Here is an 18,107-nt window from a genome sequence, read left to right as displayed (position 1 = left end):
TTCAGTCAGACTCAGCTGTGGAAAAGAACAAATGTTTTACAATAAATACAGCTGACTATGACTTCCTGCTTTCAAAATAGAACTCCAAAAATGTTATTTAAAAACATTTTAAAATAAAATACAGAACTGCAGTACAAAAATATTCATTTATTAAAATGTTGCTATTTCATATGCATAGAAACCTTGTACATGACTGCCAAGCACTAAATATGAAGATTCTGGCCATGTGAAAACAGTTTCTTAAGAAACCCAAGGGCGGTAAGTACTTAAAACAAAGGTCTGTATCTCAACTCACATCTTCTTAATATGAGAACATCCAGCAACTAACAGGAGGGCAACATTCAGGGGGACATTTGCAGGGATGTGAGAAACATATCGAGGGCCATGCAAACCCCATTAACACAAAAAAAGCCCACATATATATTGGCCGAAAACAGCCAAGCGAGAAAATTCAACTGATTTGCTGATCATGCACTGTCAACTAGTGCTGAAAATGTGTATGAACATTCTCAACACTCACATGATACATGAAAAATAAGCCCCTATCTCCTCTCTATGGAGTGGTCAAGTCAAATTCTGATAAACATTAAAATGTATTCACTAATTTGATGCATGTTGATGGCAGCAGCCTCATTCTTCCCCCTTCTGAGAAGAACGAGCATCTTCTAAAAAGGATTTGCTGATAAAGAGCTGGGGCTGCACACATTAACATTACTTCTTGCTACAAACATAACTATTTCATAGTCTGTGTGTAACCTGAAAAAGACTTGGAAAAAAAAACCCAAACCAACACTCCCCATCAAATCACCAAACAAAAAAGCCCTCAATGAAGGCTGCTTTATTCCTGAATTCTCTCTACACCAAAAGATGCTGAACTGGAAGGTGTGTTTTAGGAAAGGATTAAGAGGGAGACAAAAGCATGTTTTAATGAAAAGATAAGAGCTTCAATTTTCACCACAGGGCTCCAACTGCCTTTCCATAACAAGGGACCACCACAGCAGTAATTTAGTTTTCTTCCTGAAAAAATTATGTAAATGGATTACACTGCGCATTAGAGAGTCATAATAAGTGTTTTGTCTCTCACGACTAGGACAATTCACCTGTATAATACAACAGTTCTTGCTGTATTACAAAGGAACACCCATAAGTGATTTTAAGATGATGTATGAGAAAATGGAGTATATGCAACTTGTGGTAAGGATCCTAAACAGATTTATTTAGACAAACTGCCTCATTTTGCATCTCCCTTGCTAAGCAGCCAGCTGAGCACTTGTCAGCTGGCACTTCAATTCAATAGACGACTAAACTGACCTCCCCTGTCTAGCGACAGGCAATTTAAATGCCTGCTTCTGTTTGTGCAAGAAATACAATGCCATGCCCATGCATCCTAACATATTTAAGAAATGGTGGTGTCTGTGTTGACGAGTAAAGCTACTGTCAGCTCTGGATGAATCACTGCTTTCAGCTGTTGTCTTGCCCCATGGTTCTATTGCAGTTGTTAATTGAAGGTACTGCTCTCCGTATTCGTAATTGGATGTACAACATTTGGCAGGCATAGCCACACAGTCCTAATTGGCACATCTTTAAACTGCTCTTCATTCAAATTATTATTTTTCATCCCCTAAAAGAGGCTGGTATTTCATAGCAGCAAGAGAGTAGCTTGGGAAAAAAAAAGTAAGCTGGCCATTCAAAACACCCAATTGCTTCTCCTGCAGAGCCTGACATACTACTCACAGAAAGAATTAATTTAAATTAGAAACCAGCTGATAGCAAAAACATTTCTTGTTGGTGTTTACTTCCCTTGCCAAGTTCAGCTCCAGCTGCCCCTTGGCCTTCCTGACTTCATCCCTACACAACCGGGCAGCATTTCTATACACGCCCCAGGTTGCCCGTCCCTGCTTGCACTGCCTGTGCAATTCCTTCTTCTTTTTTAGTTTGACCAGCAGGTCTCAACTCAGCCATGCCGGTCTCTTCCCTTTCCTGCCTGATTTTCTACATACAGGAACTGAGCACTTCTGCACTTTGTGGAAAGCTTCCTTAAATATTTTCCAGCTCTGTTCCGCTCCCTTGTCACAGAGGACCACGTCCCATGGGGTCCTACCAAGTAATTCCTTGAAGAGCTGGAAGTTTGCTTTCCTGAAATTTAGTGTCCTGACTATACTCCTCACCTGTCCCATATCCCTCTGGACCCTGAACTACATTAGTGCATGGTCACAGCAGCCCAGGCTGCCACCGATCCTAACGTCACTGATGAGTTTGCTTGTATTGGTGACCATACGGTCCAGTATGGCTTCTCCTTGGGTGGGGTTCTCTATCAACTGGACTAAGAAATTATCTTTGATGCACTCCAGGAGTCTCCTGGATTGCCTTCAGCTTGCCATGCTACTTCTCCAGTATATGTCTGGGTGGTTGAAGTCCCCGAGCAGGATGAGAGCTTGCAAGCACGAAGCCTCCTGTAGCTGGAAGAAGAAGGCTTCATTAGTTGCCTCTCCTTGATCGAGTGGCCTGTAGTATACACCAAATACAAGGTTCCCATTGGTTCTTCCACTTTTAATTTTTACCCACAAGTTTCAACCTGTTTGTGGCTACTCTTCAATGACAGCTCTTCATACTCTATCCCTTTCCTGATATACAGGGAAACACCTCCACCCCTCCTTCCCGGTCTGTTTCTCCTGAACAGCCTGTAGCCGTCAACAGCCACATTCCAGTCATGGGAGACGAAGAATCTCAACTCTTCTAGTTTTATCTTAGGGCAAAAATAAAGTCTGGCAGTACCTCCAGCGAGCCAGATCTAAACCATTAGCCAAAATTGTCAATTTGGTTTAACCAAATAAAAACAGAAATAAGTGTACACACAGCTCTACTTAAATCACAGCAATTCTCCCATGCAAATAAGCCCTCTATTAAAAAATATATTTACCAAGGATGCACATGTGGGATTTGTAAGCACAATGGACATTTTTAATTCTATGCAAAAAATCATCACACTTTTTCCTTGCTGTTGTAATGAATAGGTGCACAAAGTGAAAACAATCATTATGCATGAAAGAATTAAGTTAGATGCACACAGGATTCAGTAACCAGCATGGCTTTGTGGCTCCTGACAGAGAACTATTGATGAGACGCTGCTCTCAGAGAGGCCAGTGTGGATCACTGAGCATCGAAGCAAAGAACAGCACAGGCCTATTACAGCCACCACTTCTTCCTCTGACCAATACCTACTGCAGTTTCAATACAATTTCATAGTGATTTATTCATTGCAATTTTAAATGTCCAATATGCTAAAGACTTCCACAGTTCCCTTGTTGATCTATAAAAGACAGCAGAACATTTTATTACTTGGAATCCTTTCCTAATATTTCAATTTCAGGTCAATAGATATATTATGTTTCTCTCAATAAGGAATATCACAGAGTATCAATATATACCTTTTCAATATTTATATGTTTAGCATAGTTTAGCAATAGTTAAAATATTAGTGTGTTATTAGAATTATTTTGGTGACAAATCTAAAACATCGCAACATATGAGCTTCAATGAAGAAAATTAAGACATACTTGGTTATTAATTAGATGTCCACCCAGTGCTAAACTTTGCCAGAAATTAAAAAAACATAAGAAAGTAGTAAAAAAGTACTGCAGAAAAATCCCAGGAGCGTTAGAAAAGCAGATGAAAGTAATTTCAAGTTGGAAAGACACAGCGGGAAAAGGGGGAAAAAAACACCCCGTAGGTATTAGGTAAGAGGTCAAAAGACTATGGGAGAAGAGCTTGCAGTCAAAGCTCCTTATGATTTTTAAGCCTTCTACTCTGAACTATCATGTCTGAAATGCAAGAAGATATTGTAATTCTGGAAGGTTCAAAGACCCTCAATAAAATTCTCCATCTCAGTCTAAGAACTTCAGCAAGGGAGAAAACTCATGAAGTTAGAAGTTTCAGTACTCCTTTTCTCATCTAGACCAAAGTGTGATTTCACGACTGTTTTGGCTCAGGGGTAGTTTACTCTATAAAATGTTGGTATCAATCACATCTGCTCAAGTAACTGAAATATTTGTTGAACATTATACACCCACAGAACAAATAGTGGGTGTAATACTTGCAGTACTATGTGCTGAGGCAGCTACACCACTGCCTGTGTGTAATACATTTAGATTCAACACCATCTGATGACAAACTACAGAAAGATCTTTCAATAATCAGTAACCGGTGACAGAATAACCCTGAATTAAACCAGATTAAGGCACCCATGAGCTACATTTCTAAATTGCCATTACAGACAGAGTTAACAGACTCTGGTTAACAGTCAATGGAGCATATGAGCAATTCAGCTAACCCGACGCTGCTCCATGGGTTCCCCTAAAGTACTGACTTGATCATTGCCAAGTATAATTAAAGCTCAGAAGACCTAGTGCATAAACACATATGTACAGACAGCTGTCAGCTTGGAACAGACTCCCACCTACAGTGACAATAAGTGCAAAGCAAAAAGCATAAAGAAAAAAAAGTTACTGATACAATTGTGGGCTCTAAATTGACTCTTACAACACAGGACAGCTCTGGTTGGCTGTCTAAATAATAACCTGAAAACATAAGTCCCATACTCAGCAGTAGTCAGAAAAGGAAGCAATCTGAGGTATCATTAAGAAAAGAGTAGAACAGAAAACTAAAATAAACAACTGATGTTGTGGTGTACACCAGAAATGCTCTTTTGTCTTGAACACCACTTGTAGTTCTGGTCCTCCATCTCACAAAAGGCACAGCAGGTGACATGGGTGAAACCTCTAGTTTAGGCACTGTCAACAACTTTGCTAACTAAGAATCTTGGTGCATTTGTCCAAGTATTTTTATTTTTAAATTACAAATAGGTCCTCGTGAAATTTTACATAAGCAGATAAAAAGGAAATCGACAATTTCATTATTTGCTTGCCTTTTCAATGTCAGACTTTAAAAATCAATTTAGTTTCATCCACCATCTTCAAAACTTTCTTCAAAATGAAATTTCAGTCTGATAACAATTCAACAGCTCAAATGTTAAACAGCATGTTTCCGCAGCTGCTAAAGCAACACAAGCATGACAAACCATCCTATGCGTAGACCATATTGTTCTTCTCCCCTCCTCAGAAAGTTTCGAGCGATTCAATGTAATCATACTTTCTTAAAGGATAATAATGCACATGGTACTTTTATCTACACAATCAGGCATGGAAAGGTTGTCCCAAAGCAGTTCATATGGTAAAGACAGAAGTGAAAAGTTTTCCTGTGATGGGACAGCAATCAGTAGATGGCTGAAGAATTAATTTCCTAGATGGATTCCAAGGAAGAATTATCCCATCAGGACAAAATAGTTCCCAATACCTTCACAGTTTGCAGTCCAGGTAGGCAGCTTTGGGCTGGAGACATTCTAGCTGCACTAGACACCAACAACCAGATGCCATCATTATTTGCTGCCTAAGAACAACTTATTTCACTTGATTGCTTTGCTTTTACTAGAGATTTTTTTAAAAAAAAAAAAACAAAAAACAACACAGTTCCATTTGCCCAAAATTGCAGTTGTTTTCTTTTTAAAGAAGAAAAAGGCTGAGCAATTTACTTTGAAAAATCTGCCAGTGTATTTTGTAGCACAACAGATCTACAAAAGATTTAGGAGCTCTAATGAACTAAGATGTGAAGAACAGTTAATTTGAGCTTACAGTCTGATCTGAGCTTTTATTTTAAAAGGACATTAGAAAAGGCAACATTGTCAAAACAACGCAAATGTGGACATTGTACATAGCATATAAAACCAGGAAAGGACACTTGTGATTTCAGAGGTGGGACAGCTGGAGTGAAGGTCACAACACGTAGCTGAAAAATCCTGCCACGGATGGTAGTAAAATAAAACCTAGATAATTTATCAAACCAAGAGTTTGTGTGTTCTGTCAACATATTCTAAGCCTATTTTAAGTATCCTTTGCCACGTAAGTTAAATACTACATCTCACTGAAAGTAAAATAGTCTACTACTTGTGTAACATAATGACAGATTGGACACAAAAGGGTAACAGAAAACTGGAGAAAAATCAATGGCAAATTCTGTCTATAGGTCGAATCAACAGAACAGCATGCTAAGCAATTAGAGCAAAAGCAAAAACCTGATTTTAACAAAAACACAAAATCATATGAAGTTACATTAACTTGGACAAAAGCATTACTTTATAGGCATGTGGCATTCATCGTAGAGCAAAGTTAAATAGGCAGTTGGACTACATGATCTTTGTAGGTCCCTTCCAGTTCTGTTCTACTCTATTCTTTTCTAAATGAATATTCACTGCTGTCTTTTAAACAGGTTTCCCAGAGGGGTGTAAATGCTCCAAGCCTGTCAGTGTTCAAGTGGCATTTGGACAATGCCTTTTAATAACATGCTTCAGCTTTTGGTCAGCCTTGAAGTGCAGTTGGACTAGACGATTGCTATAGGTCCCTTCCAACCAAAACCATTCTACTCTATTCCATTAAATTCCGTAACTTTGAGGGACTGAATATATTCAAAGCAATCTTAAAGCTAAATTTCAACAACGAACTTTCAAACTGTAAAGACAGTCATTCACATAAATTTTTGTACAATAGAGGAGTGTGGCATTATTTTTACACAACAAAACAAGCCATCCAGAAAAGCTGTCTTTAAATCTACCAAAGAACAGGAAAGAACTCAGGTTTTCCCAAGTCACATGATAGAAACACCTCTACAGGATCTTCCTTCCTCACCCAGATGCGAACTTACTTAAGCGGCCTGTACCACTTCTCACTGGAAAACTGTAATCCTCTTTGTGAGAAACAGAACAGCTGCGTATGCAAAAGAACTGTTTCAGGGAGTTTAAGATAATCATTAGTGCAATAAGGTCTTTGACCTTTTTGAAATTAAATTAAAATACCCTAACTTGATTCTTAGTTTTGTTTCAATGTACTTTTTATGTTAAAGAAACAGACAAGTCAATTCCATTCAAACTTACACTGGGAATTAGTTGTTACCAATCAGGTTCAAGGATGGAAACATGTTGTTTCACAACATGCTTCATATATTTTTGTTAGACATTTTCTTACCTCCATCTCCTTCTTCTTCTCCTTCATTTGAAACAATAATGCAGATATGTTTTCTCAGCTGACGTGTGTTGCAGAACTTCCGATTGCATTTCCCACATTCCAAGCTCCCTGGTGAGAACTCAGCCGGTTCTGGAGCTTCTTCTGTCCCAGGCAGAGCTTCTTCACTTGGAACAGAGTTATTTTCTGCTATATCTTCATCCATACAAAACTTCTTAGTGGACCCTTTTGGTCTGCCCCTTTTCCTCTTCGCTACAAGAAGATCTAGAAAAGAAAGTTAAAATTAAAAGAAGCCATAATTAATTTCCACAGCTAACTTGCTGATATCCTTCTGATCTTTGAAAAACAAGAATATTAAATGAAACTCAAGAGCGTCTTCCCCTAAAGCTTAGAAAAAGGTTAGCTTTCTGCAAACTTATTTCTAAGCCATGGTATTTGTTGGCATTTCTGCTAGCTGCAGAGCAGTAACATTTATGTTACTAAGATGGGCAGGTGCCAAGTGCCACAGTTTTGCAGAAATTACACCACAAGCACTCTTTTCAGTTGTTGTGTAAGTGTATCAGCATGCATATTCTACAAAGTTGTTCTGCTGCATTCTGACATTCTACAAAAAGACCTTTTTAATTTAAGTCACTCTCAAAGAATTGCTTAAGCACTGAGAAGTCTTCAGAGAAAAACAATTTATCTTTTAAAATGAACAGCTCATTTTCCCTTTAATAAATTGAACAATTACTCTCTAATAAATCCTGTCGTTCTTTATTGTTCGCACTTTCAACCCAGAAGTTGGTATAAGAAATCGCTGGCAACAAATAAATTCCAGAAGTCATGCAAAATATGTCTCCTTAATGAGCATTTCATTTAAAACCAGAATTCATGCTCAAATCTTAATAACTATAACATAACTTTACATCTCCAGATTTATGTAAGAAGAAACATTGGTAAAATCAATGACACATAGCGAACACAGAAACACGTATTAACAGAAAAAGCTTCACACTCATATTCCCTGATGAATATTTCCCACGTTGTCACTGTAGTTACTTCCAAAGCCAACTTGCTACCTTCTGCTCACTGATGTGAGAAAAGTTTTAATCAGAAAAAGCAGATATTCAGAGGGAAAAGGGAATTTTCCAGATAGGTTCTTTTAGGAGATTTCATCCTAGCTACAAGTTACTTCCACCTAATAGGTTCATAAGAAGAAAAGAATCAGTCTCTATCCTTCCTGTTAATCTCAGAGGCTGCCTGCTTGGTTTTTAGTCCTTATATTGTGCTTCTTGAGGAATTATTCAACTGTTATGTTATACATTTTACTTTGAAGCCATTCTTCTGCAAGAAACGGTCAGCTCAGAAACAGTAAAGCATAGCAGCATTTAAATGATCTTTTTAAGTCTGAGCAGACATCTGGTGAAGTATAAGATCTACTTTGCATATCTGCAGAAAAATACAGATGCCAAGAGGGGAAAATAAGTATGCATCTAAAAGAGCTTGCCTGATGGTGTGTAGAGAAACAGGGCAGAGTCAGGCTTCTTCCAGGCTTTCAGGATTCATTTTATCTAATATTAGACACTTGAGCTCTCAAATTAGTTAATAATTGTCTTCTATATTTAAGGAACAGAGAAACTGCTTTCCAGAGTGCAGTTCAAATCATGTAAGGCCTGAGTCATCTCCAGATCCCACGGTGACTAAGATCCCAGTTTAAGAATCTCCAGTTATATGCAGTGAATTCCAGCTTGAAGAATTGAAAAGTACAAGAGTGATAGAGTCATAGTGATTGCAAAAAACACCCAGAGTACAATGTGCACTAAAATTTAAATAGACCAAGTATGAAGCACCTGTTGACCATCATATTTGTAATATCAGAGACAGACAAAGGACAAAAAGTTATACAAAAAAACAGCCAAGGACTCTAGTTGTAATGCTCAGAAAGAAAAAAAGGAAACTTAAGTCTTAGGTATGTTTCAGCTAATGGCAGCCAGATCAAAATAGTCCCTCAATGGGTTTGGGTTTTTTTTTCCCATGAAAATATTTCCAAATCTTGAGACTTGTGTAAAAATAAAAAATAAAATCATCCTATATTTCATAATTTAACTGTTGTTTTGGGTGGTTTGGTTTGGTTGTTGCTTTTCTTTTTTTGCACAGCACAGATGGGAGAAGCATGAAATGTGTCTTCTGAGTTATGAGAGAGAAATGTCCAGTAATTAAGCAACTGTTGCAGTTCCAAAGGCTTGAAAGTATCTTAAGTTTATTCAAGCTAAAAGAGACTGGCAATACTACAGGTAAATTGTGCCCCTCATGGGAAACTTACATTTATCCTGCTCTTACTCTCACCAAAACCTGTATATATCAAGAATAAAGATTAAGAGCTGCCTAAAGCTTTTTATCAAGTATTCATCTGCTTTATCAATTGAGACTGACAATGTAAAAGTCTGAAAAATAATGAAAAGAGGAAAAAAAAAATACAAAAAAAAAAGACCTTACTAAATTGGTTGACTTAGAGCATACGGAAAAGTAAATGACCTCAAGGAATCTTGATGGAAGATCTTGATGGAAGAGAACAGGAGGTGGTGGCAGCATTTTATTCAAAATCTGTTCAACATTTCCGTTAAGTATACCAGAAAAAAAACCCACATACTGAGACCATAGTTAATTATGCAATTAATACCAAGTGAAAAGAAGGCATTCTGTCTTGTTATAGGAGCAACTGAGTACCTGTCTGCTTAAATATAATGTAATAAAAACACTAAAAGCCTCATTATGAATACAAAAATAAGTAGCCTTTTCACCTAACTATTAGAAAGCCTCCATCAGCATTGATCTGAATTTCTATGCTACTACACTCCTGTGAAAGTGGTTTTGTTGATTATCAGTCAAAAAGACAGGGGCGGTTTCGGTGCTGTCAAAACTTCTCTTTCCTACCATTCACATTATTTTGACATCCATCAATCGCAGCAATCAGTATTCGATGCCTTGAGTTAAACAATTAATATGCAATTAAAACAAGCAAATAATATTTATCCTCATGTCAACCTGTAAGGAGCTCACAGTTTGCCAGTGTTTCAAACATAATATGAGGAATACAGATGTTAATACTGCTTATGTTACTATAAAACAATTAAATTTCAGGATATGAAGAGTGAAAGCAACCACCATATTCTCAGTGTATGATATTCTTTTACAACATAATCATCAGATTACCCAACAAAAAGAAATTAAGCAGAATCAGGTAAAAGAAGTATGCTGCTTCTTGACTGGTGTAATGTAAACTTAATGAAAAAATAGAAAAGCATTTTCAGACTAAGACAGAAAATTACACAAAAACTGATATGCAAGTGGAAAAGCAAAAAATGTAGCTCTTGCCACTGTGACTACAAACGGTGTAAAGGAATACACAGAATGTGTAAACTTCCTCCTTTAGAATGTTGGTGGTAGATCCTCTTTTAGAGCCTACAAAACTGTAGCTCTTGCCACTGTGACTACTAATAGTATAAAGGAATACACAGAATGTGTAAATTTAGGTGTTCGTAAATGAGCTTAACTGAAGGAGAATTTAAAGCCATTCTCAAACGTCTGAGAAGGTTTGGTGGCAAGCACTGGGTACCAACATACACAGGAACAGGAGGATTCATACGGACAACCGCTACATCACCAGAACTTCTGAGACTTATGGGAGTCATTTGATTTCCTTGCACCTTGTTTTCCTCATTCCAGAACCAAACATATCACTATCTACGTCGAATTAGCAATGCTAGAATTAAGTTTTTAACAATGCACATGACCATAAAATCATAGAAACATAGAATCATAGAATAGTTAGGGTTGGAAGGGACCTTAAAGATCATCTTGTTCCAACCCCCTTGCCACGGGCAGGGACATCCCACTAGATCAGGATGCCCAAGGCCTCATCCAACTTGGCCTGGAACACCTTCAGGGATGGGGCATCCACAGCTTCCCTTGACAACCTGCTCCAGTGTCTCTCCACTCTCATAAAATGCTAGTTGCCTCTCTCTATCCAGATTACCCCGATAGCCGTTCAAACTGCATTGCACCACTCACATATCAAAGCATCATCTAACATTAACAATACACAGTAACTGAATAGCACTACATAGTCATTCCTCTGCTAGCACATAATCAAGCCAATCAGAAGAATTATCACCTGCCAGAAAAAAAGAAACCACTTCATTGTTAAAAATAAAGTAGTATATTTAATAAGTAAATAAATAACCTCATTTATTTCCAGGATGCTTAGTCAGAAGTAGAAGCTCTAAATCACTCATTAAGAACATTTTGAAAGTAAGATCCTGTTCCAGAAGAACATCTTAGTTGTTTCTGGGGATTACGTTGACTGATATTGGATGCGCACAATATTCAAGAAGACATCCTGTGCTATGCTATATAATTATGTACTCAAAGACATTTATAAGGCACTTTGAAATGATAATAAAGCAAAAAAAAACCCCATGTAAGTCTATTTTTGCACTGTTCCTTCACAGGAATTATTTAAAATCAGTCTATTTAATAATCAATTGTCTCAAAAATGTTCAGAACATGAGTAGCACAAAACATTTTCATTTATGAGGCCTTCATGTTATCATGCAGCAGAATTACATTTAATTAATCCCTTGCAGTTTAGCTAAGCAAAACATACATAGATAGATATAGATACGTAGATATATAGATACTGCAATAATATTCTACCAAGGTCTATGATCATTCTCAGGAATTATTTGTCTGGGATCATGCTACATAAACCCAGAGCACTAGGGCCTAGACAAATTAATTTAAAGTTCATTTTTTAAATAAATAATGTTGAATAAAAGTAAGCATAAAATTTAAATAACTCTACTGTTGAGGATTTTTAACTCTTCATACATTAGACCATAGATCATGTAGATCCTGGCACGCCAGCCCTGTAGATTCCACCAGGCTTAATGGTCCTTAGTGCCTGCCTAAGAACCAGGCTTTACTAAAACTGGTTCACTAAAGGACAACACTCTTAAAGGGTAGGATTTTCCAAAGTACTTTATTATGTAGAGGAAAATGCAGTAAATCATTAAGACTATACACTCTACGAATATAATGGAATTTTCTCCTCTGGTTTTCTACCTCTCAGTTTTAACTCATTCTGTGTATAAACTCAAGCTACACATGTACAAAACATCTTCAACAAACCATTTTAATGTTGTAATGGGGTAAATATCTCTGACTTTGGAAGAGGAGAGGATCCCATGCCTGGAGGTGTTCAGGGCCAGGCTGGATGGGGCCTTGGGCAGCCTGATCTAAGTGGGACATGTCCCTGCCCATGGCAGGGGGTTTAGAACTAGATGATCTTTAAGGTCCCCTCCAACCCAAACTATTCTATGATTCTATGATGATTCTATTCTATGGTAAGTGATCCCTATAAAATGGCCTTTTTTCTCCAAACCCATGCAAGTAAGCAGGCAACACAGTCACCACTCTCCCAGCTGCAGCATGAGTCAAAAAAAAAGTTCATGAAAAGTCACAAAACACTTGCACATTCGCTTAAACATTCTGAGTAAATTTTAACAACTAGATGCATTATGCAACATGAATTCTTCCTCAAATGTCCATATAAAAAGTTTACATTTTATTTAATGAATTACAAGAGCATATGGCCGTATTCAGAATCTTCTGTACAAAGTGTCATACAAATCTAAATACAAATAAATATCATCCACAGCCTCATATTGTTACTGGTATGTGCATACACCACAGCACCTAGGAACACCTCTTATCCTCGAGCCTGAATGCATGCTCTAGCTGCATCCTGTGTTCAAGTAAGGATGAGGCAGATGCATATGCCAATTTTTTAAGTGACCTTCAAGAGTTAAACTCCTTGGAGAAAATTATTATACCCAGATATTAACTTTCTTCCAAGTTTCACAATCATTATGTCAGGCCAGGAGATTGTGCTGCTGAGCGCATGTATCCTATAACGCAGATATAGCCTGAAACTAAACTGCGATTCACTCTAGTGAGATGTCCCTGCCCATGGCAGGGGGATTGGAACTAGGCGATCTTCAAAGCCCCTTCCAACCCTAACTATTCTATGATAATATTATGACTAGATGAAGCTAGGGTCATCCATGCTGTCCCTGAACCCATTACCAGTCTGACTAAGCAGAAGCAAGAAAATAAAAGCAGAAAGTTTTGACAGGCACTTTGAAGGAGATAGAGATCATTATGAAAAGATATGAAAGGAAACCGTGTGCGAAAGTAGAGTATGAGTGACTACTGTTAACCAGTAAATAACCATCATTTCCCAAATAAAGACACCACATTCCAGTGCTGGACAAAATGTGACTGAGGCATAATTTGCTTAACAGCAACATCTGCCCAGTACCCTCGATAAAAAAATTCTAACATCATTCTACAAAACTGGTTAGGAAAAATCAACTCTAAATATATCACAACCTAACTAAGGGAAAGTGGCGCGACTAAATAAAATTCAGCAGAGAGCACTGCCAATAAAATAACATTAAAGTAACAAATACATATTACTTTCCTAGCAGTATACTTGTTCACAGTACTTACAAAATCATTAATTTATTACTCAGGCAGAACACAGAACTCCATTAACAACTCAGCATTCCCTGGTCTATATCAATTCTAGTGTATCTACAGTGTTTAGAATCATAGACTCTTAGAATAGTTTGGGTTGGAAGGGACCTTAAATATCACCTAGTCCCAGTGCCCCCGCCTGGGGCAGGCACACAAAGATGTTCATCTATCAGCCGACGAGTACCAAACGGAATCTGTAATTTCTAAGACTCTCATTCATCAATAACTTCTCCTTTTAGTGGCAATACTGAATTACCACAAAGCAGGACCCACTGAGAAAAGTATTGTATACTATAACTTTTTTATTTTTCATCTGCTGCAGATTCCATAAGAGGAGGGAAAACATGGATGCTTTGACAGAAGATCTCTTTAAATGTCTACAGTAAACTGTGAAATATCCTTTTAAAAAAAAAAAAAACAAAACAGAACACAGGAAATAATTGAATGGGACTTCAGATCAGACTATCCTTTTCTCCAATCAATCTGTGTGATGGGAAAGAAGAAATATTAAAGTATGAGTGGAAATCTGTGTGGAAGTAATTTACCTTGACATTCTTACTGACAGCAGATGGCAAAGAGTTGGGCTACATAATCCGAAAGTGGAGGCACCATGGCATCATATCAGATGACAAAAAGTATTCACCAGGAATAATGAAAAAGGTAACTTATGACTATGTAACTTCACATATGAACGTTATATTTTACATAATTAGATTTGCAAAGTTATTTTCCTAAAAGCTGCATATGTCTGATTTCTGCTGCTTCAGACCATAATGGTAATTACATACTACTCTCATAAATGTACAATGCATGCTTAGCAATATAGATTACAGAAAGCACAGACAGTCCCTGACACAAATGCAAAAAGACGTTTACAGGAGAGCCTTTTTACTAACAGAAATAATAATGTTACAAAGCACCATTCTCACCGTGCTTAGAAATACAGTTTAGTTAAGGGCTAACAGGAAAGAAAGGTTAAAGAAAGCAAGAAGCATTCTGCATGCCTTGGAATGGAATTTTGAAACTTGATGTAGATCTTATATTTATTCACCTTCTTCTGATGTACTGTTTATTTTAGGCAAATAACACTCTGGTGCAATTTTTCCTCACCAATCACCTCAGGAGATAGCAGCTATAGTTGAACACTATATGACCATTATTAGAGTTATCTTCTGGTGCTGATGAAGTTACTATAATTACAGCTGGTAAATAAATGAAGAACTATCACATGCATATGCTAATGATTTTCAGTATGACATCAGAGTTGTTTTTATTCATAAGCATAGACTTATGAAAATGCAGAAATCATGATGATTGCAAAGTCATAGTAGTTGTGTTAAATAAGAGATTTGCCAACAAAATAAATCCATTGCTCAGTAAGAGTTTAAACCAAGATATAATTATGAGGTCTGAATTATTTGGAACTTATTGCCAGCACTACAAAGAATTGCAATTATAATCAGTTAAAAATGGAATGAATGTAACTTCTTCCACTGCAGAGTAAAACTAATCCATCCTTTTACTACCAGACTGCTTTATTCAATACTGCCAATATGAAGGCACAGTTATAAATCTATGAATCATGCCATTTCCTTTCTGGAATAGAACTATTAATATTATCTGAGGCACAACAAGCAACAAGTTAGACACCTCAAATCAAAACACCATTTCTAAGCCTCGAGATTTCCATTCACAGTGTCCTGGTTGCTTTTTAGTACTATTACACAATCTTCCCACTGCAATTACACAGCTCAAATTAAAGCTGAAGGAGACAGACATTGCTGTACTTGACATTTAAAATTAATTGACCAATGTCATCATCCCCTATCACATCCTGAGTTTATGCATACCTGTCCTCTGATCTGTTCCACACTGAATGAAATTCAGGTTGGCAGTTGTACAGTGATGTTAAGGAAAATAAGAAAGTATAGTTGTTAAGGAAAATAAGGAGATATGATGAATATATTGATATAAAACTTAAATATTATTGTTAGTGGACTGTGATGAACAGAATATTGTGTTAAGAGTATAATCAGAAACGGTGTGGGGAAAGTAACCTTTAGGGCAGTTATAAGAACACTGCTTAGTTACGTATAGTCCTGAATACTGTTCAATTATGTACAGCCTTTTCTATGGTTGGTTTGAAGTCCAGTCCAGCTGAATCAACAGGTTGTGCAACAAATGTCAGACCTAGAACAGGTATTTGATTCAATCTCAGAATCACAGAATCATAGAATAGTTTGGGTTGGAAAGGACCTTTAAGATCATTTAGTTCCAACCCCCTTGCCACGGGCAGGGACACCTACCACTAGATCAGGCTGCATAAGGCCCCATCCAACCTGGCCTTGAATATCACAGCTTCCCTGCGCAACCTATGCCAGTGTCTCACCACTCTCATAGTGAAGAAATTCTTCCTTATGTCTAGTCTAAATCTGTCCCTCTCCAGTTTATACCCATCGCCCCTAGTCCTATCACTACAAGCCTTTTAAATAGTCCCTCTCCAGCTTTCTTGTAGCCCCCTTCAGGTACTGGAAGGTCGCTATAAGGTCTCCTTGGAGCTTTCTCTTCTTCAGGCTGAACAAGTCCAACTCTCAGCCTGTCCTCTTAAGGATAACTAATGATTAAAAGGTTAAATTACATTGAGTATGAGCATAGATTAAATATAGGTATAAGTTAGTGGAACTGCTTGAGGTTTTCTTTAAAAGTTTTAAAGAATAAATAGAAGTTTCTCAAGAAAGAAGATAAGCAATTTTTATGATCAGTGGAGAAACATGAAGCATCACTTGTGAGGGAGAACTGAAATAAGACAGTGGAGATGAATTATCAAGGTGGGCTTTAAAGAAGAATCATGAACAATAGAGAACTAAAAGCCCATGGAAAAACACAATGGAGAAACACTAAGAACTTTTCGAAGAAACAGTAGCTATTATATAATGTATATACATACTTGATGATTTTGTATGGGCCTTTGCCACTCAATGAAGTGACGGCCCAACTCTGAGTTGTTAATAAAGCAAGCCTAGAGTTATCCACAGTCCGGTGAAAATCCTTTAACAAGTGACTGTTATAAAAATAGCCATACACAATGCAGAATTATCACACTTCGGGTTTTATTACAAAACTAAATGACTTCGAAAATTACATTCCTCTCATAAATTTATGACTGTACCTTCTCCATCTTTGTTTATGTTTGTTGGTACTGTTAGAGGTTGGAGCGGAATAATGATGTCATCCACATTGGTCCCTTCTTCCGTATGCTTCTCAGAGACATGGGACAATAGTTCGGATTGGTTTGGCGAGAATAAGTTACAAAGCTTACACATGAAGATGGAATTGATTCCTGAAAAAATAAGTATAAAATGAGCAGTTAATATTTTTCAAATTTAAGTTATTTTACCACTAGCTATGACAATTTTGGTTGAGCTAACACAGTACTTATCAGGTAACTTAATACACTTAACAGCCAGTAATGAGCCAAAACGATGAGTGTTTTATCCTTTACAAAATAGGTCTGAAATACAGACAAGCTGGGCCCAAAATCCTGATTTATGTTCACAAACTTCACTGTTTGTTCCTATATGTACTTAATCTTTTTACTTAGCTCCCTTAAGCAAGTCTAAATCTCCAATTATCTATGTAAGTACTGGAAACAAAAGAAGGTTAAAATGATTAAAGACCTTCTAAGGTAAAGGGAATTTTTTCCTTCACTATAGTAATATTTATTGGAAAACAAACATATTTTGTAATAAATGTATGCATTCATGTGTCACTTTTGCTTTAGCACTTTACCCTGAGCATACACTATGAGTTACAAATGTTAAGTGCTTGGTTTCAGGGGTCATTATCCTCAGACATAGCTCCACCACTGAAGAAACATTGGGGAGGAAGGTCAAAACACACGCAGCATTTTTAGATGACAAAACTGTTGCATCATATATGATAGTGACAGCTATGCAACCACATCATCTTTCTTTCTCCTTCTTGTCATTCACTTTCAAGGTTATACAAACACGAAGTTCTTTCTTCTTTTATCCCAATATTAAAAAAAAAAAAAATCTACATGGAGAAAAATGGGCAGGAATAGGAGGAAATTTAGGGACAGGAAAAAAAGTTTTGCTCTCAAAACAAAAAATGTGATATCAGACTCAGAGGTCTTATTAACATTTGCCATCAACAAAACCACTTAGCATTTCATACGCATTCCAGTTCTATGAAAAATTCCTATTGATTCAAAACAAACCGCAACGAATTGAAAACCTTCAAAGCAGCAGCAAGTGAAGAACTTTGTTAAACCTTTAGCTGGTCAATGCTTTAAACAGAAATTTTACAGATTTTTTTGATAAAAACTTTGTGTGTTTCTTTTATAATTCACAGGTGTTAGAGATGTGATATGAAACAAAGCCACGGAAGAGTAAGTGACAATAAAGAAGGGCTAATATAAAGTAAATAATTCAC

At 37.0% G+C, this 18,107-nt stretch overlaps 1 protein-coding gene across 3 annotated transcripts in view; it reads right to left on the bottom strand.

The window, feature by feature from the left end:
- ZFAT (zinc finger and AT-hook domain containing) overlaps positions 1 to 18,107 on the bottom strand; it is a 97,755-nt gene that overhangs the window by 67,187 nt on the left and 12,461 nt on the right. For all 3 annotated transcript variants that reach the window (XM_054059725.1, XM_054059726.1, XM_054059727.1), the window contains 2 exons: positions 16,822 to 16,992; positions 7,074 to 7,334 (listed from right to left, as the gene is read on the bottom strand). In XM_054059725.1, coding sequence (XP_053915700.1) covers positions 7,074 to 7,334; positions 16,822 to 16,992 — 432 coding nt within the window. Of the gene's footprint in view, positions 1 to 7,073; positions 7,335 to 16,821; positions 16,993 to 18,107 lie in introns of those variants that run through there.

This window comes from Cuculus canorus, chromosome 2, assembly GCF_017976375.1.
Source record: "Cuculus canorus isolate bCucCan1 chromosome 2, bCucCan1.pri, whole genome shotgun sequence".
Lineage (NCBI taxonomy): Eukaryota > Metazoa > Chordata > Aves > Cuculiformes > Cuculidae > Cuculus > Cuculus canorus.
This window is presented reverse-complemented; position numbering and strand designations above follow the sequence as displayed.